Raw genomic sequence first — 27,778 nt, 5'->3', positions numbered from 1 at the left:
TAGATTCTTAGATGAAGTATTTTTGACTAAGTTAACCTTTCATAATTTGTGGTAACAAATATGTTACCAGTATTTTTACAGTTAAAAAAAATATATGTATGCTTAAAATATATACGTATATTAAGTAAAATAATTCAAAGTTGAGGAAATTATAATTAAACATTAAAAGAAATACAAGTATTTGAAGGAATTTTAATATCCACTGAAGATATGTCTAGAGTCTCAACAATCTTTTTTTCTATAAAGTGTATGCAATCAGGAATAATTCATTTTTTCGTGAAAATGTTATTTTCTTGGAAACATTTTGCACGTGGAACTGCAGAATGGTTGAGGTTGAAGGGACCTCTGGAGGTCATTGTCCAAACCTCTGCTCAAGCAGAACATGTAGAGTTGGTTGCCCAGGACCATGTCCAGAAAGGTTTTGAATATCAGTGCACTCATATGCATCTATAAATATTATTGGACTTCTGATGCATTTGAGCCATTATAAGGTGATGCATCATTAAAATGATCCATCTTAAAGTAACCAAGAACTCGTTCATTCATGTTTTAAACTCACATATTGTCTTTGAGTTGTAGAATTTGACCTTGGGAGGATAATGATTTCTAAAATATGTCTTTTATACAAATATTTTCCCCCAAACACATTTTCCAGTAATAACCTATTAAAATTTAAAAATCTAGTACAGTTCTGCAGATCACATTCTCAGTCATTACTGTTCATTAAAGCAATTGCATTCTCATAATTAAATTAGTAATTTAATAATTACATAGTTGCTGTATCAGCAACTGATACATCCTGCAAATTTGTATGCTATAATTCTATTAAGAGTGGATTGTTACATGTAAGGTTAAAATGCTGATATTGTTCTGGAATTTCTGTTTCTAAAGGGAAAGGAAAAATCACTTTTGGTATGTAGTTCTCTTTCTAACAGACCTCAATCAGTTCTATTTTGTGTTTTCATCACTAGCAAGCAAAACTAACGTTTTTGCTCCTCCTATGGTGAATTTTTTTCTCTTGCAAGTAGTCTTTTGAAGTCTTTCTGTACAATCATGTCTTCTAACACATAAAGTTTATGGAGTTTGGATGACTTTTCTTGTTTTTATAAATGGAAAAGAAAAAAAAAATGTGTGCGTGATGTATTTGAGTTCTTATTTCTTATTTGGTGTATTTCTGTTCTGGAAAAAAAAAAAGAGGTTGTTTAAAACAAATAGAGAAAAGCAAAGTAAATATTTCCCTAAACTTAACCTTCTAATGCAAAATTCATAACCTATCTAATAATTTGTAGGTGATGCTTTCTTTATACTTTGCTGTTTGTAGATGGTTGTCCAACTGCAAAAGGAGATCCAGGAGTTGAAAGATGAGCTGGTACTGGTGACTGGCAAGCATAGAACATCAGAGCTTTCACAAGAAGAGCTGCTTCAGTAATGGCTTACATTGTTTTTTTCATTTTCTTCTTTTGTGGTGATAGTTTTCATCAGTTTCTTTGTTGGCATAAATATTTAAATTCATCTCAGAGTTTTAAAGTTTTCATAGTGAATAATAAAGTGAAGTTAGATGCCAGGTTAGAATGGCAGTTTTCCATGAAAAGCTGTATGAGGCTGCTGGCTGTGTTTCTGCAGTCTCAGCTTTGAGGAACTGAAGTAAAGTAAATGCAAAGGATGGGAATGCCTGACAGATGCCATGCAAAAAAAAGTGTTGTATAATAGTGCAGAATAAAAAAAACAGTATTTCTCAAAACTGGATATACGATCTAAGTAGAACTCAAGAAACATTCTTTGTACTGAGAAGGGTCATGCTGTAGTGTTAGTTTGACATATGTCAAGAGAAAGCCTGCATTTCTAATACACAATTAATCAATGTCTTAAAAGCTAAATATTTAAATTTTTTACTGAACATGCTATTCATTTATGTGTTGTAATATCTTACAGCTTTAAGTAAAAGATCAGCGCAGAATATAAGAACTTTCTATGTATAATGTAAAAATATTTTCTTAGGGCTAAAATTTCAAAATAGCTATATTCAGTTTTGAGATTTGAAAAATTAAGCGATCTTATGGGATGGACCTATTTAATCTCTGTGCCTCATCTGTATAAAGTAGTAGTAACTGTTCTGATATTCTGTTTGTTTGGTATATTAATGATAATGAAGGTGCAAGAATTTTGACAATGATTTTAATTTAACTTGGAAGTGTTCCAGAAGAAAACTACCAGTGCTAAAAATTTCCCATACCATCCAGGAGATTCTGGAGATACGTAGCAAGTTGCTACCTTTAATGTTGTCATTTTTCATTATCGGTTTTGATTGTTTTGTTTTGTTTTAATTCAGAATCTAAACGACATCCATATCAAGGATGAGGAGCCAGATAGCATTATATAAAAATTTCTTGTATAAAAACAGAGAAGTATCTTTCCTTTTCTTTACATAAGAAATTAAATGACCTTAATGGCAAGTTTCTCTTTACCCTGACAGAACTAGTCTTTCACAAGATGAGCCACTCTTGGGGACTTTATTACGATACACATAAATAACCTATATATTCATTTAAAGATATACTTTCCTAACATTATTGTAAAAACCTGTCACGTGAATTTTCCTTTGTGATCTTTCTTGCTGTTTAGTTTGTGTAGGGACATTGATTTTATTTATTTATTTATTTATTTATTTATATGCCAAGGACATGAACCTCACTTCCTAAGATTTCCTATCTGACTTTTTGTTATGAAATTAGTAGTCTCATAGGCGGAAATGGGTTCACAGCTGATGAAAGTTTTTAACATAAGTATGCAAAGGAAAACTAAGAATGTACAGTCTGCATAAAATTGCACTATAGCATATGTACAGGAGGCCTTGTTTCAAAAATGCATAACTAAAAAGTATAGCAGTTGAATATTTTTTCCTTTTTATCTTTACAGCACAATATATGGAGTGTTACCTTGTCAGAAAAGGTTGCTCCTGAGATAATAGCAAGGAATTTTGCATCCCAGTCCTCCAAAGAGAAGCACAGAGGAGACTTTCTGCCTTTAATGAGTTTCTACCTATAATAAGACACAGAAAGGGAAAATAGCCTTCAAGGACCTAAGCTACGTTAGGACAACACAAAACTTTAAGTTGTTTAAATTTATCTTGTAGGTATGTTTACTCAGGCTCATGTAGTACATGTGTTTCAAAAATGTGTTCTCACTTGGAACAAACGCCCTTGCAATTAAGATTCAGAACCAAATTTAAATACTGCTGACTGAGGTACAGTACATTTCCTGAGAATCACTAATCAGCAAGAAGGACCACAAAGGATTAACCTTGTCAGTAATAAATTCCAGATAATGCCCTTGTTCAAAGATCTCTTTTTTTTTTTTTTTTTTAATATAAACTTAAAATGGAAAGCAGACTTGGGTGTACAGAATTTTTTATGGGTGACATAGTTTCAAGCAGAAGACACTGCTAGAGAATTACTAACATATACATGAGCCAGTCGGACTGGCTTATTGATTCTGTATGCCAAATGGAATGTTGAAAGAAAAAAATCTTTTTTTTTTTTTTTGGACAGTTCAAATGGCAGGAAAATGGTAAACGTCAGGCTCTGAGTTTTGCATTTGTACATGTTCTTGCATGCAGTGTTCACAGGTAAACAAACCGATGTGAACTTAACAACCAGATAAAAATATAATCAACTAGTAGCATGACAAAGCACGTCTTCATTGAAAATACCTTTCCATATTTTTATATATTTTGAGCTTACTTTCATTTGGTTAATATTTGTGACCATGCTGGCTTAGGTCTGTCTGAGCATCCTGTCATGATCATTTTAGAACATTTACAAACATTCACAGATAACATCTAACTATTCTGTCTCTAATGAGAGTCTTTTGCTGTGTTATGCGTTAAATCTTTATGACAAATCTGTTTGTTGAGACTGACCATCTGAGTTTGGAGCTACTTGTTATCTGGAGACTTTCCACAAATTAAAGAATAAATATACAAATGAATAGTCCAAACAAAAGTATAGAGTTGGGTGAGGGCTGATAAAATCACAATTTACTATTTCTGGAAAATGTCTATGGTTTTCATCTAGTTTTGCACGTAAAATGAAACTTAAATAATATTGCTGATTGGGAGAGATATGGATCAGATTGTTATGACAAACAGAAGAGGAAAAGAAACATGGCAAAGGTGATAGTACAACATGCTATGTTGCACTTTATTCAGAGTCACCACACAATAACAATTCTTAGGGGGATTAGTACTGTAGGGGATTCCAGAGAGAATAATCTTTTTTTGATTGATGCTTTTATAATGTGGCCAGAAGGGAAATTATAATTAGAGTCATTATATATTTCAAATGCTATTTGGACATTTCTGCTCAGTTAAGATATCCTCTGTTTAAACTTAAATATACTGTATATTGGCGTGTATATGTATGCATACACATATATATAGATAATTCAAGTTTACATAGTTCTTTTTCTCTTTCATTTTGTATGTTTCTTGACTTAGTTATACTAAACATTTATTACAATAATGAGCTTCATTCCACTTGCTTACTTTCAGGGTATTCAAAGTAAAGTCAGTGGGCTACTCACTGCAGTTCAGATTGTTAGATTTTTAAATATATTTTGTGAACAAGCTGTAGTTCATTCTTCATTGCTTTTTTTCTCACTTGAATCATAGAAATGTCTTCAGATATTTATTTTTTTTTAATTTATTTAATGAAAGGGGAAAAGAAGGTCAAATAGACTTTCATCATAGCCACTGCAATGTCACATTGTCATTCATTAAATTTACAACAAAATGGAAAACAAATGCTCTTGACTTTGCTTATGAATGATCAGTCCTGTGAATAAAGGCACAGCTGTCTAGAATTCTTACTTCAGAATTCTCTGTAAAATGGTAAGATCTACTTTATTATGTCATATTTTTTGTTTTATTATTTTATTCTCATAAATGTTAAACATACATTAATTCTGCTACTCTCATTTTTTTTTTATTTAAAAAGCACGGCATAAAAAATGCAGCTATGCTACATAAGTGGTCCAAAATGTAGTTCGTAAAATGCTTCCAAAATCTGTATTGCTTGCTTTGGATCACACCGTCTACTTCCTCAGCTGTAAGGGGCTGATCTCTAAATATTTCTTTAAGCTAGAGAATTAGTGCCTTGTTTAGAGAGGAGATGAAGGAAAAAAAAAAAAAAGAACACTTTGCACTATTGAAATAAAAATACAGCAAATAACATCATACATCACAAACAGAAGGAAATTATACCCCCTTAGGTTTCTGTACTATGCTTTAGAACAGGTTGAAATGACATTGAAATGATTCTTACTTTTTAATCTTTTTTGTAAGAATCATGCCAAAAGTAAAAGGGAGAGTCCTTTTCATTTGAATCATTTGGGATATTTTTTTTTGTTGTTGTTGTAAATGAGCTCACTAGCAATTTACAATGTGTGCCCAGAAAGTCAGGATTTTGAATCAAAGTTCTGTGCTCCAAAGCACCCACGCTCCCAGAGCCTTTGCCAGTTGGAATTCTCTGCTAACAGGGACGGAAGTCCTGGCTTAGCACTTTAATTTATTAATAACTTTACCTTATTTCTTTCAGATACATATGTTATTACAGACGCTTCTATTTTTTACTTCAACACTCATATATTGTTCATCTTACTCATACCCTGGATTTCTCATTACTTCTTTCTTTCTTTTTTCTCTTCCAGCGTTGTGACATCTGTATGCTATCATGGCATTAACAATATTGCACTGTTGTACATTGTAGAGGTTTTAACAGTTACTTGTGCTTAAGCTATTGAAACAATGGTTTAATTTACAAAGCAGAGCAAATGTTCTTATTTGTTGATGTCAGTGTTCAATTTCTGTTGCAAGGTGGAAGGAATAGAAGTGTATTACCTTGGTTTATGTCAACACAGGAGACAGTGGATTTGTGCAGAAGTTAGCAGGCTGACTGACATATGCTGTGTAGGCAATATTCAAGAGAAGCTACCTTAACTGTAGGTTTAAAATATCTCACACTAACATCGAGCTTAGGTGCCTGATTTAGAATCCTCTTGAATCAATGTATTTCACCAGAGGACATTTTTTTTTCTCTTATGTGTTATGAAATCTTCTGTGACAGCACAGTAAGGTCAGATTCCTTTTTTTATTATTTTTTTATTTTACTTTATTTTGAAAAAATCATGGTAACAATTTCCAAAAGGATATGTTCAAATGTGTCTGTTCGTAGCAGATTTTTGAACTCTCACTTAAATCCATTGAATGCCTCGTCAGCAGAGATGCTTCTGAAAGTACCACTAAACATCTATTTGTGCCTCTTGGCACTTTAAATACTTTTTGTAAAACTTTTTCTTTAGAGCTCATATCTAATTAAAACCAGTTAGTGAATCTTTACAAAACTTCTCTCATCTATACTGTAGAAATGTCTCAGTGTTCATCTGTATGAGACCCTTTGACTTCCTTGTGTGATTGGTGTGTGTGTCCCTTGTTCTTCCTTTTTATTTCAAGATCTTGCTACCTTCAACTCAGATATTTTTATTTGTTTATTTATTTTTGATAGTCTGAAGCTTAGTTTTCTATTTGTACTTTTAGATGTACTCTATTTATTACCATTACGGCCACAAATATTATCAGGCAGTGAGTAGCATTGCTTTATGTATGTGCTTTTGCTTTGTTATTACAAAATGCTGTTCAAGAAGAAAAGCATATACACTCTACTATCTACCTGACATGTTTATTCTCTGCAAAAACTCTGCATGCATAACATTAGTGTAGACATTTTTTAACCTGTATGAGACAGTCGTGGTCATTTCACAGTCCTTGCCAAATCTCCCCTTGATTTATTCATGCAGAGATTTAGATTTGTGTGCATTTCATCATTGGAATGAATGATTTTCAACTGTGTAGAAACTCTTTACATGTGCCATATTGTAGCCTTCTAATTCAGAAGGATCTCTTTACATAGGAGGTAGCAAAAATGTCTTCGCCAGTATATTTAATGAGAGAATGATATCTGTAATAGGAAATGTATGCTTCTTTCCTTTGCAGTGCAAGTGTTTAATGTTAGTAATTTGTCTGTGGGTATGATACTGTTTGATTGCTTTACAAAATTAGAAGCGTTATTTGTATATTTTTTGCCCTTTATATACAATTGAAAAAAATCCAAATGATTAATTCCTTGCCAGATTGATTTTAGGTAATCTCTTTGGATACCAACCTGTTGGTTATCTAAACAGGCAGCATATAAATCCTAAATGCTGCTTATAGTATTAGCAAACTGCGTATAATATTCATAAATATTTGTTTCTACTCATCATCAATAGGGAAGAATATGCTTTTGCTCTCTTTTCAGTTGGCCATATTGCTCTGTTCTCCTGTTCTATTCATCTGTTCTTTTTATATTTATAAATATATAACATATGTGTTTTAGAACTTCAAATTTTGACTGTCTGTGGCTTTTGGTTTGGGGATGTTGGTGGAACAAGAGGGAGGAGATCTATTCTACTATGGCCTAAAAATGCCTTATTCTTTTTTCAGAAAGTATGTGTCTCCTAGTTATGTTCTCACTGTTTTGTGCTGGCTGGCACTTTTTTTCCAGGTTCTCAAGCTTGTTGCCTGACTTGGTGAGATATGTGCTATAGATACCTCCAAGTATAGACTTGATAATGTGCAGACAACTAATTGTGTCAATAATGGCATCTTCGGAGCCATGAAGGAGACATATTATCCGTTTGGCCTCTATAGGAAAATCCTTTTAGAGGTCTCCAAGTTATCTCATAACATGATTTTATAGGAAATCTATTGCAAAAGTCTAGGTAAGCAAACTTCTTTAATTGAAGGAACCTCTCTGCTGATCTCAAGTGTTTCAGTAGCTTCTTTGTTAACAGTCAATTTTTCACAAAGTTGGATTTCCATTTTGCTTGTCATAAAGTTCACGGCTGACACACAAAATTAATTGTTCTTTAAGTGAACTTAATTTTGATAGATGATATACAGTGTTGGTGATCAGGGTTAAAAGGCAAGCTCTCCCAGAAATGAATCATGGCACATGAAACAAGGTCAAAATGAGTCCTTCCAAATATGTGTTTTTAGATCCTGCATCCTGCATGCTATTGAGAGCTCTAAACTTTAAAAACATATTCTCAGTTGGCTAGGAGTACTTTTCTGATGCATTTCAGCTGTGTAATTTGCATCCTGCTTCATGGAAACACAAGACTGTTTCAGAAGTGGATTATTTTATTATTTTTTTTTTAAGATGAAAATCTGTTTTTTGGTGAATGGGTAAAACTGAAGTAGCAGAGCGCTCATCTTACCAATCTGGAATTGTGCTATCAGAAAAATTGCATGGAATATAAAATATTGGGTATAGAAAACTTTTGTGATTTTTCTGTCGTCTAAATGGTAAGCAGGCTTCATTAAAGAATTCCTGAAAGGTGGAAAGTACCAGAAGAGAAATAAAGTTGTTAATGTAAAAGCTGTCTGTGATCTGAAGTACTGTATGTGTTTACGTTCTTAGGAAAAATGTTATAAAGAGGGGAATGATAGACCAAGACTTTGTGACTGATTCACAGTCACTAATTGGAGACCACTGTTAGTTTAACAAGTTTTCACCCCAGCTGTTTATGACTGATTTTCTTCAAGTGTTCATCCCAGCATCATTGTAAGAACAGACTTGTGTTTTCATTCAGAGCCTGGTATTATTATTCAAACTCAACTAAATCAGCATTGCAATGCCTTTCTTTTTGTACTACGTTAATATATATAAACTCAATATAAAAATGATATTTAAATTCATATCATAAATGATAGGATACTCTTCCATTGGCATTGACTTAGAAAATGATTTACTTCTTTTCTGGTGGGAATTTTTTACTCTTGTTTTCTCTGCTGTTGTTGTTTCGTTTGTTTTTGTTTTGTTTTTCTGATGAGCACTGAGAACGAAAACCCCATTCTTTGTTTACTGTTGTTTTTCACAGAAAATTGGTCTTTATTTGATACTTTCACATTCTTCCTCCTTCGGGGAGTTTCTGTTGGAAGAATTATTCTTCCTGATACAGCAGGATTCTGGCACTAGACTTCGGTACACTCTTGCTCCTGTTAGTGTAAGTTAGGCCTGCTGTCTTAGCTAGGCAGAAGCTAAGAATAGAATAGAGCAGAACCTAGCATTCCCTCTTTTTTTTTTTTTTCCCCCCACTTGACTTTAGCAGCTGTAATAATATTAATAAACCTTTAATGGTGTGTAACTTCTTACAAAGAATGCAGCAGCCTGCTTGTTAACAATATTAATTACAAAAAATGAAAGACTTTATTGGTTTCATATTTGTTTCTATGCAGAATCAAAGATTTTAACATTTCTCAAGCATACTTTTCAGGTTTCTTTTGTTGTTGTTGTGTGTTTGTTTTTATGTTAGTTTAGTACTTTCACTGAAAGCGTCCTGTGGCTAGGTGGTTGTATATCAGATTATTGTAGCCTCTTCTGACATTGAAATAGCTTAAATTGACTGTCTTACTTTAAAATTGAATATCAAATTCTGAAATAAAGGTATATGCTGCATATTTCCACTGAAGCAATTAAGTGTGACTTGTAAGCAATTCAGTTATTTTTATTCCTGTATTTGTAGCTCACCACATAACTAGGTTTCTACTGAATTTCAGTTAATTAAAAACTGTTTACATCCTTTCTTTTTTCCTGTTGATGTTGGTGCTCTTCAACTTCCTAAGCTAAGCAGTAAGGCGGCTAAGGTCTAATTATTTTCTATAAAGGTTTCTCCAGTGTGAAACAAAATTCCTGGTGTTAGAGGCCTTCTCTGTATTCGGGTTTCTGCTCCAGTAAGGTGTATTTGCTACTAAGCTTTTTATTATTATTATTTCATTATTAGGTCCTTGAGTTGATGAATTTTAGTTAATTTTCATTTTAGTTGGGTGATTTGATTTTTGCCACTAAAGGTTGTGTTACTAAGAGGTTATAATAACTGCATTTTATGTTGATAATAAAGGAGTATAATAACAAAACAAAACAAACATTTCTTCTGCAATCACTCTCATATAAGAACAATAAAAAACAGAACTGCTGTAGTTCTAGTCTGCATAAATAAAGTCAAGGAAGGAAAAAAAAATCTCATACTGCATACAACAGTGTTCATAAATAGTACATTGGAATGGTTTCTTTGTATGTTTCTATGTTGGTTGGGTTTTTCTGCTTGATCCTATCTGTTTCTCATTTTAAGCTTTAAAAACTAAGTGTTTGGTTTTTTTTTTCACCCCTCTGGTTTATGAATTTCCTTGGAACCCTTAACCATGTCATAGAACCTACATACAAAACTACCTTTGATTTTTCTAAAGCATTTTCCCATTGGCTTTTGGCAGTGGGTGTAATAGGGACATTATGTTCAGCCCAAGATGTTTTTGAAGAACAGCTTGGTCACAAACATAGAAATGCTTAAAATATGTAATATAGTCTTTGCCAAGCATGCTCATTCTTTTTTGCAAATCCATTTTGAAAAGTCTCTTCTTTGGGCAGCTTTTTTCCTAATTTCTTCTTGAGAGGGCATGCAAATATTAACCTACTATCCTTGGCATAATGATAGAAGATCATCATTACTGCTTTTAAGGACTGGTTACTCAGGTCTTTTTGAAAATGTACTATAATTAATGACTTTTCCAAGAAACAGAACATACTACTTAAGAGAGGTCAGGGTAGATAGTTTCCGGGCTGAGCCAGAACAACTAAAGCAAGATTTTGTAGGGAGTTCTCTGGATAGGTACTCTCTTGTTCCTCTAGATGTTGTTCGTGGCTGGGTTGCTTTATGTGGTTTTCAAGTTTGATACTTGCAGACATAAATTCTTGTGACAGCTTTTGGTTGGAGGAAAATAGTTTAAAATGCATTTATCTGTTAAAGAACTAAGGATCAGAGATTAGGTAACCATCTTTGAGTACATAATTATTGCAAAGGAGAAAGTTACTCTTCATCTTTTGAAGGTAACTGAATGAAAACCAAAAATCATTTTGGCTTTCCTTGTTGCAAAAATGGTTTTCTTGCTCTGCTTCTTTTAACAGGAGGATAACTACTGACTCTATGTGATGCTTTGACTAGGAAGAATGCGTTGGAGTTGTAATTGTAGATGTCCAATATAAATTTCTTAAATCCTTTACAGCTCTAATTTATATGATTATGTGTTCTAGTTTTCATATATTTTATATATGTCATTGTATTTTTTAATATGTCATTTATATATCTCATTGTAATTTTTACATGGAAACCTAAATGTACATAATTTCATCTGCTGGTATTCATGGGGATGGGGATCTTCTTTTTGTTTTTTGTTTGTTTGTTTGTTTTCCCTTTTCATTTATTTATTTGTTTGTTTATTTCTGTAGTGTTCAGACTAGGGTGGTCTGTTCTTGTTCTAATTCTTAAAGTTGAAATTTTAGAAAAGTACCTAAACATACACTGAAGATTCTGTGGTTTCCACCAATTGGCAATGAAACTTAATTGGTTTAAACTTCTGATTTACATTCTGCTATTTCAGACTTGACTCAGTCTTCTGGTGCTCAGACCTGTTTTGGCTTCCACGTAGTCCTTGAGACAGCAAAAAATGAATTGGGCTGTTATGTTTTTTCACAAATGCCAAACATATTAAAAGTAGCATAAGAATCAGGAAATAGGTCATATCTATAACTCCAGCTTGTCTAACTCATTACACTTTGACAAGTTAACTTTGACTCTTGACTGGCAATCAAAAATAGAGCATTTTTTTTACAAGAATTATATATTATTTTTTTCTCTTGAAATATTTTAACTTTCTGCCATGTTATTCTGGTAATGGTAACGGTGGAAGTTAGTGTAATTTTTTTGATTGATTTCCATAGCCTAAATCCATGGTAACCTGAGTATGGCTAAGTCCCTAGCAAACAGGTAATCTTAGTCAGGGTAAAATATCTCCTTTCTACGTTGTAGTTCAAGATTAAAGGCTCATTTTATAGATGACTTCATATAGTCAGTCTAGACAGTCTAGTTATAAAAAATATTTTTGTTTCCTGTTATTCACTGAAATCAATATGGTGCTTAGGATAGTGACAAATACTGACTTTCTCCATGTCCATGTAATCACTCTATAGCATTCTTCTTAATAGTACAAATGTCTGTCTTTTCCCAGTTACTTATTATTCCCGTTAAACAAATGCCTGCCTCCATGTATGAAGGGTTAGTTCTCCTGGTCATGGTGTGTGTAAAGAGTCTAAGAATATCCTCTTATACAACAGACCTTTTTTTTTTCTTTCTTTCTTTTTTTTTGTTTTGTTTTCTTTCGTTGAACTCTTCATGAGGAAAAAAATCCTGTAGCAATAAGTAGAATTTTGGTATCTTTTGCCCAGTAGTTTTTGTAGTCTTTTAATGTGAGAAGATGATCAATGCCAATAATGCTTTTGTAACTTATATTTATCTTTAAATATCCTCTCTTTTAAGCTCTCCACATGTAAAGTTCACATTGTCTTCAGTGGGTGTTCCATAAATTCAAAATTCATTAATTTTGCAAATACAGTGACTGGTATAAAAAATGTATTTGTCTCTTGTTCTTTAACTAAAGTGATGAAAATGGGAGAGCACGGTTTATCAGAAACTAGCCAAGGGTTGCTGTGTTCTTTTTCCCCTGTTCTGAGTATAGGCACTTTGTCATGGTAAAATCTGGAGGAGAAAAATAACCAAACCTGTCTGTTATGTTATACTATCATACAGTTCCTAGTTTCCATGTATTTTTCTTCTAAAAATAAAGAATATTGTTGTTGGTGTTTTTTTTTTTCTGTTTGTCATGCATCTCATAGTTTCATCTTCTCACAGGGAATTGTTACTACAATATAGTAATGCGACAAGTCTTAGTAAAAGAAGTTTCAAAACCAGGGCGATCTCCCAACCAGCTTTAGATACTGTAATATTATTATGACTAAAATTTTGGTTATGAAGTTACAGCAAAATGCTTAAGATAATCAAGTAGCAATAATATTCCCAATCCTGTAATTGAAGAGGATAAATGACTATTAAGGGACATTCAGAAGGCTTGAGTATTATGAGAGGAGCTGAACAGAACTAGTCAAAAAAATGCTAGGGACAGTGATAGTTCTGAACTCCTACTCTTCTCTGACCGTTTGGCAATAGATGCAATTATTTTAGATACAGCAGCACACTCAGGTTCACCTAAGATCATCTTCTGAGGATAGTAACCTAAATAAACAGTTAAAATCATAGAATTATTATTTACAAGGCATGTGACTGTAATTGTTGCCCACCATTTGCGTATTACCTTAATGGTTACGGCATTTGTTGGGAAGCATGGGCCTTTAATCAAAAACCAGCTGATGGAGTTCAAACTTTCACTTGCTATTTTCCAGAAACATATCTTAGTAAGTGGGTTAGGGGCTGATTTTGGTTTAGAGGTCCTCTGTCCTTTTTCTTGAGGATAATCTGCCATACATCCTGCAACACAAAACCCAGGGAGGTTATAAGAAAGCATCCAAGAGAAAAATCTGACTGTATGCATACAGCTGTGACATCCAGCTCAAAGGGATGGTATATTATACTTGTGTAGGTTTCCAGTCTAGATATTTTAATTGGTTTTGAAAGAGCGGAAGGATGCTCCTGTGTGCCAGATTTTCTTATGAAGACTGATTTATTCAAATAAGAATTACTTCTGCCTACAAAGATGTTGTCAGGTGCTTGATAAATAAGTATAAATTATAAGAGAATGAAATGCTGACTACGTTCCATTAATCAGAAGAGCAGTAGGTCTTTGAGAAACATATAAATATCCGCATCAAAAAATTAGTTGTTCTGCATGGTATTTGGAGCAAGAAAATTTATATGTGAAAGTTATGTTATCAGCTGATTCTTGTAACATAAAAATAAATAGTTTTATCTTCTGACAATAACGATAGATATTAAAAATCCTATGCACAAAGCCTCTAAAAATTTCATCTGCTATGTTTTCTGAGAGGACAGGCTTTAGATCATGTTAATTATTAGATGGCAGGAGAACAGAAGGTTATAAAATAAGTGAGAAGAACTAAAGATTACTTCTTCATTGCTTTCAGTTCTAAAACTATGCATTAGTATGTGAAAGTATTTTTTAATATGCAGTTGTAGAATCTCCAGTATCAAATCCAGGTTTTAATATCAGGCACAAAAGTACAATGTAATTGCATAGACTTTGAAGGAAATAGCCTGCTAGTATCAGTCAGCTTGGTGAATCAGAATTTGACAAAGATTTGTCAAAAAATCTTTAAATTCTTAATTGAATTCTAATTCTTAATTCTTTAAATTCTTAATTTAAATTCTTAATTTCTAATTCTTAATGTCAAAAGATCTTTAAATTCTTTAAAGAGTTGTCTGCTTGTTTGTGATTTTTTTTTCCCCCTTAAAAATGTTATGTCTTTTCAGGTTGGATAAGTTAATTGAAACGTTTCTGGAAGATAATGATCCTGAAAGCACTCTGGATGTTGGTGCAGACATGCGCAAGATCAAGTACTGCTTCTCTCGTGTGAAGGTATTTCTTTTAAACATAGTGAAAGTGCATCTGGGACTGAAAATTATTTGAAGGCATTTACAGTTGAAAAGAGTCAAAAGAAATGTAGTACAGTTGAGAGGCATTGGAAAAGGGTAAAACAAACTGTGCAATGCAGGGAGGAATGATAGGAATTTCAAATTTAATTAGAAAAACACAGCAGAATTGTGTAGAAAACCCAGCAAGGATCTCAGCATGTGGTAACTTATAAGAGAGGACTGCAAGTTATTTGAATAAACCCATTACAAGTTATTTGGAAATGGATAGATACATTCATCAGTATTCAGAGTACTATGGAGTCTTTATTTCTGACAAATCAAAAGAGATAAAACTAAAAGTAAAAATACCATATCCTTGAATCTGTTACACTAACTGTCGTAATAGTGTTGTAAGCCCTTCTAAATTGTTGAAAGATACACTTGAAGTAGGAACAACAGAGAAATTAATAGAAGGTAATATATACTTTGTCTGTATTTTGGGATAGAGTTTTCTGATATAATAGTGTAGACATTCCTGACCTTATTGTCTTTAAATAATTAGGTTTCAGTTGTATTGTTAATGGTGAAAGCACTGTAATGCTAGAGAACGCTTGAGTTTATGTGTAGAAAGGGTAAAGTAATTTGTATGTTTGGTAGTGAAGATCAACTAATACAACTTGCCCAACGCTTGATGCAATGCATATAACTTGACAGTCAACTGGTGACATGAGTTTGTTCTCTCAGGCCTTCTCCTTTGCAGTCATAGCTAAACAGTTACAGAGTAGAATAAATACATAGCTGTAGGTAAGGTTACAAGAGCATACCTTATGTTTGTTTCTTTCTTCTGATAGCAACTAATGAACCATTCAAAGATTTCTGATAAAAAAATGGTCTCACAACACACCTCTGAAGAAAAAGACACTAACAAAGAAGTGGGAAAAGAAGAGTTGAAAAAACTGAAAGAACTTCTGCAGCAAAGAGACAATGAGATCAGTATCCTTTGTGAAGGAAAAAATAATATTTGGGTTTCAGCTGATGTGGCTACAATATTTTTTTCTGTATGTGAGATAGGAGTTGGCTGTATGAAAGGAATTTCTCTCTGTTGACCCCATTGTGTTAAAGCAATTACTCAGTTCCCAACTTTTATATGGCAGGACCCCTACTTTGCACCTGCTTCTATTTCAATTGTGACCCAAACCAAAAGTCTGGATTCAGGCACCACTTATCTTTAGAATGGTCCAGCCAAGATCCAAATACTGTGGATGAAGCCACACCTAAAACACTTTCCTCAAGCAAATTAAACCTTTTTTTAGAATGGGAAATTCTGATGCTATATGAAGATAAATTTATTACCTTACAAAACATGCACCTTTAAAAATTAAATGAAAGCTAAGGCCTTTAGCATGTAAAAATATTAAACTGCTCAGATGTGTTTTGTCCATTTCAGGGCCTCACAGCAGACAGGAGTAGCTGCACCATTGCATGATGAAGGTAGGGAGTTATTTTTAGCTGGCTGACAGAGCTGTTGGCAGACCACAGTATCACCATGTCCTTTACTTTGTGGCTACTCTGTGGGTAAAATTTGAAAGTGGCAGAGAACTGAAAAACAGCTTTGTTTTCCTATAGATTTATAGGTAACATACTTGCTTTCACAGTTATAAGTAAAAAAAAGCAAACTCAGCTGTATTCTTCATATACAGCAATTCCAGATTTTTTTTTTTATGTGAAAAGATAATTAATTTTTATTTCATTTGCATGTAGCATGTTACCAGTCTGAACTGAGGTGGCAGGAAAGCTTCTCAATTTTTGTTTTGTCACAGAATATGTTTGCATTCCAAGGGGCACTTTCAAATAATTTTAGTCATAATACTGAATTATCCGTTTGTTTTTTTTTTTAAAAAAATTGCTCAATTTTGATATCAGTTTTCAGGTCTGGATATGCTTCTGGATGTACAGAAACATTTCTTCCTGATATAAATGATTTAATTGGTATGAAGTTGCTAATGAGAAAAAGCTAAACATCTATATCAAATGCTCCTGTACTTGATAGATATATATGGCTTTGTTTGCTGAAGTACAAGGAAGAAGCATGTTGGGTAAATCCACATAAGAGATATATATAAAAGTATAAAACTTTGAACAAAAAACTATTTTTCAGTATGCAGCCTCTAAGTGACAGTACATCATCATTAGAGATTTAATAACATGACTACTGTGATAAAGCGATGGGAAGTATTGAAGCTTTTTAGTCAATCATAACTGAATTGTAAAATGTTTTATTATTGCTACCCAGTCTAGTTAATAATATTCCCCAAAGACTACTTAGATTTTCTGTGGTTTAATTAGGATTAGAATGAATACCATATTAAATAGATATATATATACACACACATATATATATATATATCTCACAGGAAGTCCTGTGGTTTTGGCTGAATGTAAACAATTTTCATTGTAAGCCCTCTATCTGCTGTTACGCAAAATGTATTTCTATGAAATATACTTCTAATAAATATGTAGTGTTATTTATTATTTAGTAAACCTTCTTATTGTGAAAAGATTACAAATGTGATACTCTTGCCAATCTACCTGTAAGTTAAGGGTTTCTTTTCTTTTCTTTGGAAATTTTGTTTAAAGAATTTAAAGAGTAAAAAAGAGAGTGTCACACAATGTCAATAAGTTATTGGAGTTTTCATTTCTGTTTGTCTGTAAATATTTTTATCAAGCACTGATTGAATGGGATCAGCAATTGTGGTCAATGTGTGAATTTGTTAGTGCTTAGTAGAAATGATTCTGCTGTTTTGCAAAAACTAGGCTGCCTGGATATGATTATAAAAAATATGCCCAACTCTAAATTCACATTCACAAATGGGCTTTCATATGTGAATTATTCCATTGAATAAAAAAACTTAGGGATAAACAAAGAAGATTTTTGCTATATAGAAGAAACCCTTGATGATTTCCTTAATGTATCTTGCAGATATTCTAGTAAATTTGCTAAAAAAAGAAAAAAAGAAAGCACAAGATGCTCTTTTCCAGCTTAATGCTCTCTCTGCTGGTTCTGCAGCCTTGGAGCAGTCTCTTTCTATAAACTTGGAAGAAAAGTGGAGCCCATCTAACTGTTTTAGACTGAATGAGGCAAAAGATCTCAGCTCTTCAGTTAACAGACTGCCTTTTCTTTCCAGACAGACAGGTTAGTGTAATTAAGTGAGCAGTTATTGGGTTATTTCAGTATGATCTTCAGCATATTATTCAGATGTGTAACAGAACCAGAATTTTATTTTCAGTACCAGCAGTATTGTGCTAATTCTGTATCTACAAATTCAGGGATTTAAATTTATAGCCCTCTCAAGGTGCTGATGGCTGTAACAAACCGATGTTAATCCTCTGTTGAATGGTCCTCCAGAAATGGAATATAAATTCAGTTGCAAGCCTTTAAATCTTCAAGTAAATTTGTTCTCAGAAAAGAGTTTTTTTGAGCATAACTCATAAAAAATATTAGGATATAACATTTTTCCCCAAAAGATTTGGAGGTAGTGACTTTAAACAAAAAAAAGAAATCTAAACCAGAACAGTAGATATTGAAAGAAGTTCTGTGCAGGCATTATTAGTCATACAGTATCCTAAAACATCAATAAACACTTTTATCTTTTAATCTTTCAGCCTAGGAGAGAAACGTTATGTTCGAATAGAATGAGATTCAGTAATTATGCTTCTAGCTCTTATATCAAATTGTAAACACAAATCTTTTTGTGATTGTCTTTAAACATTTTACTTATATTATACTATTTTGACATCTGGTTTTTATTTAATTTTTTAATAAACCACTGTGATTATTGTTATTATTACTAAATTAACGTGATCAAATGAATTGAAGCCTTAGTTCCAGAAATGACAAATAACTGCATTTTTGTGCATGTGAATAGTTTTATTGAAATGCTACCTTTCTGCAGCAAGACCTTGGTAAGTGAGAACAAATTCAAAATTCTTGTTCTGATGTATTTAAAAATAATAACTATTTGTGAAGTGGTTCAATAACTCATATCCTTTGCAAACAAGTTAGAGCTGAATGGATAAATAATGCATTCATTTCCGATAGCTAACACACTGAATATAGTTTTACCATGTGCCATACCTTTGTCAGCAAATGGGTACTATTCATCCATATGTAACTGATAAAAGATCTCCTAGTAAAGCCAATTTTTGTTATTCATTCTTTACTCTACTTGAGCTGTTTTGTAAAATATATTAGGTAAACATACAAAATACTGTTCATTGAAAAAAGAATAATTTGGAACAGATGGTTGGCACAGGGAACCTGCTACAACGATAAAGTATTTTCTTTGGCTAATCAATAAGTAAATGTAACTGATTCCTATCCTGTTAGGATAATGAGTTTTAGATGGACTTCTGTCATGAAAAGGTAATTTGTTTTGAGATGAGACTTTTTATATATAATTGGATTGCATATTATATGGCTTTTTCATCCTGAAAGTAACTATAAACCTATCCCCTTCTTTCCATTGCTCTTTTCAATCAGCTTTGGGTCAGATTCCGATATTCCATGATATTCCAAGTGGACATGAAAACAATAAAGTCCTCAACAACCAAGATGCAAAATGTGGACATAAAAACCCTCCCTTAGTTTCACTACAATTAATTTATTTTTAAAATTTGTGCTCATATTTCTGTGAGGACTACAGATAAATAAGTTATTTCTAGATTATTTTAAGTGGCCTTATATGTCTGCAGTCCTTTCCAGTGGCCTGACATTCTGCCACAAGTCTAGTCCAGTAATGTTGGTAGCGTTAGGACTTCTCTAATGTATTGCTGTTATAACGATAATGCCTTAAAACATTATTTCTTAATGTTTGTGTTATGGTGCTCAAGGAATACTTTAGAGTAAAAAATGTAATAGTAAAGAAAAAAAAATAGTAGAACAACTGTTAATAATACAACCCATACAGCTTTGCAAGGATGCCTTAAACCCAATCTTGGGGGACCAGTTGTCTTTCCAATAATATAACCGAGTTTCTGTGCTCTCCCGTTCTTTTGTGTCTCTGAGAATGACAGCATTTTCTCCCTAATGTACAAATAACTATATTTTTCTCTTTCTTTTGTTTAATTTCTTAAAGTTTTTGAAAATAAAAAGCTTCAATACATCTTCATATCGAAACTAACACTTTTAAATATAAGTTCATGAAGAATAGTCAGACTATTACATATTTTTCAAATCAGTTTGTAGATACAATAAACCTAGAAGGCTCTCAAGAAAAAAAAAAAGGCGGGAGTAAAAATCAGTGAAAAGACAGCCAGTACTAGGACAAGCAGTCTATGCCGTGATAAAAACTAATAATAATAAAACTATAAGTTATAGTACTGTTGGATCGAGATCGCATTAAAAACGGGGGGGCACATCTACTTAAGCATCCCAGTTTCTTTGTAGGCAAGTTACTATATTGAGATCCTTAGCTGCAAAGCAGTATAAAATTTCAAATGGTTACAACAGTTCTATTTTATTATAAAGCTTTGACAGTGCAAAGATATAGTGGTACATTCTTTGGCAGCCAAAAACCCTCAGCTCTGAGTGCTAATGGCTGGGATATGACTCTCTTTTGTATTGGACTCAGACCTGGACATATACGTAAGCTTCAGACTTGATTAACCCAATTAATTCCACCTAACAATGAAGCAAAATGTTCTGAAAAAACACCAGTTGTGCAAAGTGCAGTGGTCAACTTTCATGGCAAAATATTATTTGCAGGTATGTTACTTTAATGCTCTGATATCCACTAAATAGATATTCTGACTGAAAGTTTTCCTTTTAACCTTCAAATTTCTCTATGGAATTCAGAAGCCATCTTTCTCATGGTAATTTCTGGTAGCTACAGACCTCCTACAATGATAAAATTATCATCTGTCTCAGTAGATTTGTGAAAGAATAAGAAAGAGGTTTTGATAGGAACCATTACAAAAATATGAAATGCTTTTCTCAAGATTTAGGAATTACCACAGACCTCACCAGGTTTCATAACTATTTTTTCTAATGTCTTGTACATAGTTAACACAGATATTAAAGAAATCCCAGAAACTTACATTGTCAGCTCCAGAAGTTATAAATACTGACTCATACATCTTAAAGATGAGGATAAATATTCAAATCATTAGATTTCAGGCCAGTCAGTTTTAACAGATAAGGAGGCAAAAGCAGTATTTAATATTTTTTTAATATTTAATATTAATATTTTGGAAAAAAAAAATTCTTCTGCATACCAAATTTTCAGAACTAACAAACCATTTGTAGAACCTGATTTTACAAGATTTTAAAGATGTATTTAACTTTAGTCATGTAAATAATGTCATGGGATTTATTAAGTATGTGCTTAATACTTCACAGAAATAGCAACTCAAACAATACAAATTATATTGGCCAGTTAGCATGGATTGTGTAAGTAAGGAAGTTTTTATGGTGGTTAATTAAAAAGTCTTAACTGCTAAGCATTGTAGTTATATTTCCTTACATCTTCTGAGTTGGCTAAATGACAATAAATAACAATATTTTTGCAAATTGTTAGTTTTGAAACCCACATAAAACAACTTCCAATAACTGTAGACATAACTGTTGCATAGTTGGTTTTTTTTATTTACTATCATATATAACTGCTTTACATATTCATGACTTACGCTTCTGCATACTCTTTTTTATGTATTTTTGTAAATAAATTTTTAACTGCAAGAGAGAATCTTCAGCTCAAAATTCAGATACAAGAGCTGGGAAGTAGGGATTTTTGCCAGTGTCCTAATGTGAATATCTGTTAAACTATTTAATATTGCCACTTATTGTCTAAAATTGCTTAGTAATTGAACTTAGTAATCAGCTTTGATGGTTTTTATTTTGCTTGAAAACTCTCAGGCTTTAGCAGGATTTGACCTTGTTAATTATTGTGGTGGAGACAGAATGCAGGAATGAGAAAGAAATTGTCCTAGACAATAAGTGAGAGAGAGGTTACAAGGAATAGATAAATGGACAGGAGTTGCATACCATGAGCTGTACATGTGTGAAAGAACCAGAACTAAGCCTAAGAATATTGGGGGAAAAAAATATAAATTGGAATCTTAAGATTTCTGCTTATTGTGGTTTCTGCAAAGAAAAATATTTTTTTATTAAGCTCTGCAGTATTTTAAATGAGTGGTTCAGGGAAAGAATTAAAAAGTCATTATCATAATGACAGATTTTTTGGTGTGGTCCTGTGTGGAGCCAGGAGTTAGACTCATTGATCCTTGTGCGTCCCTTCCAACTCAGGATATTTGGATTCTAGGATAATCAGACTGTCAAAAGGCATGGTGAGACCCTGTACCAGAGACTGAGATGTCACTAAGTAGTCAAGAATTAGAGATAAAATACAGCTTTAAAGATATTAAAGATTTTCAAAAGAAAGAATATTAAAACTCCTTCTTCAGGTTTTATACCATTCCAATGATAAGAACTCAGGTGATTCCTACAGCAGTTCATATAATGGATTTTTACAGTAGTTATTTCACATATTCTTTAAAGTTATCTAACACTGCCATGCTGCCACTTACTGTACAGGATACTAGGCTAGATTGATCTTACATCTGTTGTCTTATGTCTGTGTGTTTGTTTTTAATTCATCTTCTAAAAAAACCAAGAAGTTTAGAATTTGTTTGCTGACTCTTATACCTCTTCCCGTTTCTGTGTAAAATACTCTCATATTGCTTGTTTGCATTTGTAATTACTCAACAGCTGAAGATATCCATTTGACTCCTACTTTTTCTATTTATCATGCTCTCATTTTATAGGAAGAATTTACTTGATTTGGTGTCACAATGATTTTTACTAAATAGAATTGTTTCCTCTTAGTACAAAGCTTTTGATAACATCAGAAATGTGTTAGCAGAAAGTAGCTGTATTTTATCAACAAATGACTGGTATAATTACGTCATTTATGTAATGCTAGTTATTCTTTAGTCTTTAAATAAGAATCTCAGAAGCATTAGTAAATTCTCACATTTGATACTGCCCTCAGTAACAGTACCAACAATTGTGTGTATATGTACAACAGTGATCTTCGAATATAAAGTAGGAACCCGTATGTCAGCTCAAATGCCTGAATTGTCGGGCTGTATCTCCTGCGCTTTACACGGCAAGGACTGATATTTTGGAAAAATTTTTTGATGATGACCTGTCTTAGAATTCTGTCCTGACATTTCATCAAACAGAAGAGAAGTGGAAGTGAGATATGATTCTCACTTGAGCTTCATATTTCACATATTGCAAACCTGCGAATAATAATCATAATTCTGAAGCTATGCGTTCTTTTCAAAAGCCATCTGAACTATATGCATATGTCTTCTTGTCTATAGGCATTAAGGATTTGCTAAAGATGTGTGAAAGGGCTTGGGCCTGAGCCAAGGTAGGACTCCCAAGTAGAGCCTTTAGTATAATATTAAAGCTATTCTTCATCATTTAAACAGTTTCCATACCTGAAAACAGTTTTCATTTATGCATATTTCAATTTACAGCATGTAGGCTATATCAAGTAAACTATTTTAATGGTTTGATTAGTTTGCAGGTTTTCTCTCTAATTCTGTTGTGCCTATTCTACAGTCTGATTTAATGCAATATAAAATTGTATTTCTAGTGTCATGTTTCTAATCATGTCTCTAATGTCTTTCTATTTTCCTATCTCATTTCTTCATTCTGAAAAGAAACCAGGAAATTGCCAGAAAGCATATAAAGAAATATTTAGTTTAGTGAAATATCTGTGGGAGAATCCTATCCGTATCTATATAAGAAAGTCACATAGATGTGTGACTTTCTTAATCCATGCTGCACTGAATGTGTGTGCTCTTTCAGAGGAAATTTAAATTCAGATAATATATCTTTTAAGGCTTGATATACATATCATATTGTTTAACTTCATGTACATTCTATCTTTTCTCCATCTACTATATGCCTGAAAATCTAAATAGCAGACTTTGATGATGGTAACTGTACAATCATAGAGAGAAACAAAGACTGTTACCTCAGATTTACATTCTGAATATGTCTTGGGCACCACTATATCATATTGACCAACTGCTAATAAATACTAAATTGTAAAGAGTTGATTTTATGTTAAATCAGATTTTATTCTGAACAGCTATGTCCTTAACTGCTTATTTAAATATAAAGGCTCATATTCAGAATGTCATTAGTAAATTATTATCAACCAAGAGGTTTGATACCAACAGACCTAATAAGAATGACTGAAATTGGACATATGCATTGTTGCTGTGTTTTCTGTTTCTTTAGTTTATATAGCAGCCTGTATCAGGATGTTCTCTGTGGTGATTAGAACAAAGGAATACACAAGCACAGCATCTTAGTATTGTCCTATCCTAGATTTTGCTGATGACAATAGCATTGAATTCTTCAGCGAAAAATTATACCAGTTTACATGCTGTCAAATCTGTTGTTCTTGGATCCCAAGAGACTTCTTTTGGGAGGGAATGCTAGGTATCATTCTCCTCTAATTCAGTAAGGCAACAGTGCGACACTGTCTGTTTAGATTGGAAGGTTGCCTGCTGCTGACATTTTGGCAAGCTAGCTCCCATCACTGAGGAGCTTTTACAGATTGCATAAGACAGTTAGATTAGAGTGAACAGACCAGAGCTTTTTATCTTAGTCCAACTGTTATATCATGAAAAAGGAGAACTTGCTTTTCAATAGCCATCTTAATCACAGAACACTCTAAGTTATACATTCATAACTACATGAGTAAGTGTGCACAACATTCCAACGTACTCAGTAGCTGGGCTGGGTATCTGCTATTATTTACTGCATCATGATATCGTTCATAAATCTGAAACAGACATAGCTCTTTGGCTATGAATTTAATCTATGTTTCAGATGAGCATTCCAGAAAATGAAAAGATAAATTATTGGCATAATAACCTGAGCTTTACATAGGCTTCAACATTTTTATTTTTAGTTCAATAATGTACTTCATTGTAAAGTTTCTCCTGCAGATTTTTTTTTATTCGTAATTTATATCTTGTAGAGATCCTTTACGTGAAATCCTAACCCAAATATAGAACTACATACAGTCTTTCTCAGGAGATGGTGCCACTGTTATATATTGGTAGTTTCAGGATAAATCAAATTATGAAGAATTCTGGCAAAAGAAGAAAAAATCAGACTTCATTGTATATGTCAGTGGAGTGACAACATTGTGTTGTATTTGACTTTTACCGTGCTTTTTTCACTTTTTCTATACAGATAAGTCTTGTTTTGAAATAGATCTTGGACTTCTGCTTGTTTGTAGCATAATTCTGTCAGTGTAAGAGATATATGTTGTCATTTTTGCTCCTACTGGATTTGTTTTTCTACTGAAATGTAAACAATTTGGTTACCAGAAAACAGTGTGAATATTGTGACATTCAAAGAACACAATAAATCTTAGTGATAGCTTCAAATAGTTGCATATCATAGAATGGCTTGGATTGGAAGGGACCTTAAAGACCTTCTAGTTCCAACCACCCTGCCATAGGCAGGGATGCTGCCCACTAGAACAGGTGGCCCAGGAATATGCTGATGGGTTTGAGAGGAATTATTTTAGTCTCACAAAAAAAATTGTTAGTATCAGGTTTTGACCATTTTTAACCATTTCCTGTATTTTTATTGGAAAAGTTATGGGGATTTTTTAGAGATTGGTGGAGAACTTATCTGTTGTGCAACCCAATCGGGGTTTAAGATCATTTTTTGCTTGGTGGTATGCAAGCATGTATGAAAAAGAGCATTCCCACTGAATGGCTGACAAGTTGACTTTAAAATGAAAGTTGAGAGATGGTTTCTATAAACAGATGGTGATTATGAGTAGTGGGAAAGCAGTGATGATAACACACCAAGTGCTCAGTTCTGAAAGCTAAATATTTTCAGCTTGTATTAAGACTTCTCAAAATATTTATTTTGGCTATTTTATGTATTTATGTAATAATTTGGGGGAAAAGCTTCTTCTATTGTTGGGAAACCCACAGAAAGCTCCCTAATGGAAAGGATTGACTGAGGTTTTCCGTCATAATCTCTTCTATGTCCTTCATTTAGAAAAAAGCAGGTCTCAACTCACCAGAAAAATTAAGTGCTTAGCAAATGTATAAGTTTCTTGGGGCCTTTTGTGGGTCTAGTGATGCTTTGGAATACCTGAGGACAGACTCCTGACACTGTGTTCATGACTGAGATTGTTTGTCACCAAACAAATGTACCTATTTTATTGCAATTTGGTCAGCAAATTAATCACTGATGCTGTTGGGACATTGTTCAGACTTGCTACTGATCTTTCTGACCTCTGAGAATAGAAATGATGTCCTATATCTTCTGCTACAGGTCCAGGAAAAAAAATACTTTCATTCTCCAGCTGAACTTCTACCAGCTGTTAGTTAGATGTTCAGAATATTTCATTGCTACTGTTAAACTTTTGTTACTATTTACTTTTTTTAATATTTAGAGAGACATGTTGTGTCCCTAACTTCTTATGTATGCTTTCTATAATAAAGAATGATTATTTGTGGTACATTTTTCTTATTGCCAAGTTTAAGGACCAAGCAGGAAGTATCTGACTTCATTGCCTAAGATTTGCTGAATTTATTTTGAAGGCTTTTTTAAATATCTAAATGTTTTCAGTCGGCATGTGCTTTTGAACAATGTTATGGGGTTGTACTTCTGAGAAGTTTAACGAAGTTATTTTCTGGTATTTCAAGTCACCAGATAAAATATTTATTGCTCCAGTTCTTGTAATAAATATGAATGCATATCTAACTTCAAGCACATGTTTTGTAGCATGTGATCAGGTGATTAATTGCCTTCTTGAATATGTCATGTGCTTTTATACATGTTTGGTATCTCTGTCTTGAATATCAGAGTTTTATTTCTTCTTTTAATCTTGTGAAATAAAGAAAAAGTAAAAGATTCATAGAATTACTTTCTAAAAAAAAAAGCTTTCTTTAAATGTACATTGTTTGCAGTAAAAATGAAGAAGACTATCATATTATTCATTGTGATAACTGTCTGTTTATAGGAGTCTTGACTAACTTGTGTTGTTTTTTTTGTTGTTTCTGTGTTTTTCTTTTTCAAAATCCGTTCTTCTGTGTGGCTTTCAAAAGCTTTATATTGTCAGAATTCACAGTGAGTCCCCTGTGAGTTTTGCTTGAGTAAGGAATTTGAATCAAACTCACTGAGATTAGTGAACAGTAAAACATGAATGGATTAAGAAGTTTGAGGCTCTAGAAACATCCATGTAAGCAACAACAGATGACTATTCCTTGTCACAAAGAAATATAAATACATGTTGTTGATTTAAAGTTAAGTGAGCTCTTGCAATTGGCATTCTATGATAAAGCTCTCTGTGTTAGGATTTTTGTCCTCTTAACTAAGTGTTTATAAATATGAACATGGAGTTATTTTTAGGAGATGAAGCCCAGATTTTGCTTTTTTGGAGCTAGAGGAGTTTTTTGTTGCAAATCTCCATTTGCAGCATTAAAGGCAGATTTTGTAAGTTGTAAGGTTTTAATGAGAGTGGGGATTGGATCATTACAGTACTTTCATTAATTTTTTGGAGATGTTGAAACTGTATTATCTTATATATTGAAAATGCTGTTATGTAAACCACTTACCACTTATATGGCCATCAACAGCTTTTTCTTTCCCCACATTTATTTAGTTTTACAAAAGATTTCTGGTTTGTCTAAGATGCCTATTGTGTTTTTCTCTCCACTTTTCAGCTGGGAATCTCTTCTGATGTGGAACGTATGTTTGGAACCTTGTTAAAGATGCTTTTGGCAGTTTTTACAGCCTTCCTCTTGAGTCTGTTTAGATGGGGAAAGTTTCCAGTATTTTTATGTGAGTTTACTGTTCTCTTATCCAGATTACTCTGCTGAAATGTAACCTAGTGTTCTCTGGAAGTTCTCTACTATTTCAAATCTTTTTTGGCTTCCTGATTCATTAGCCATATTTTGGCTGTCTAAAAATGATATTAGATTCTTCAGACTAACTCCTTAAAGATGTTTTTACTTTTTGTGACTGAACCTCTTCAACTCTCGATATTTTAGAAGTAAAATGTGCTCCTGAAAGTTTCTGCGTATTTGAAGGGTGACTGAATTCCTTTATATATTGACTGTCAGGATTGGCAAATACATCTGTGAAACTTCTTCCATATTGTTATTATTAAGAACGTCAGTCCCAAGTGAC

The 27,778-nt window shown here is 32.9% G+C and overlaps 1 protein-coding gene across 1 annotated transcript in view; it reads left to right on the top strand.

The window, feature by feature from the left end:
• Nucleotides 1-27,778, top strand: part of KIF6 (kinesin family member 6) — a 173,619-nt gene that overhangs the window by 57,252 nt on the left and 88,589 nt on the right. The window contains exons 10-13 of the mRNA XM_083828484.1: nucleotides 1,322-1,425; nucleotides 14,431-14,536; nucleotides 15,384-15,525; nucleotides 17,513-17,725. Of these exons, the coding sequence (XP_083684610.1) occupies nucleotides 1,322-1,425; nucleotides 14,431-14,536; nucleotides 15,384-15,525; nucleotides 17,513-17,725 (565 nt within the window). The remainder of the gene's footprint in view (nucleotides 1-1,321; nucleotides 1,426-14,430; nucleotides 14,537-15,383; nucleotides 15,526-17,512; nucleotides 17,726-27,778) is intronic.

This window comes from Anser anser, assembly GCF_964211835.1.
Source record: "Anser anser genome assembly, chromosome: 3".
In the NCBI taxonomy this organism is placed as follows: Eukaryota; Metazoa; Chordata; class Aves; order Anseriformes; family Anatidae; genus Anser; species Anser anser.
Note: the sequence above shows the minus strand (reverse complement) of the source record. Positions and strands in the feature narration are given on the sequence as shown.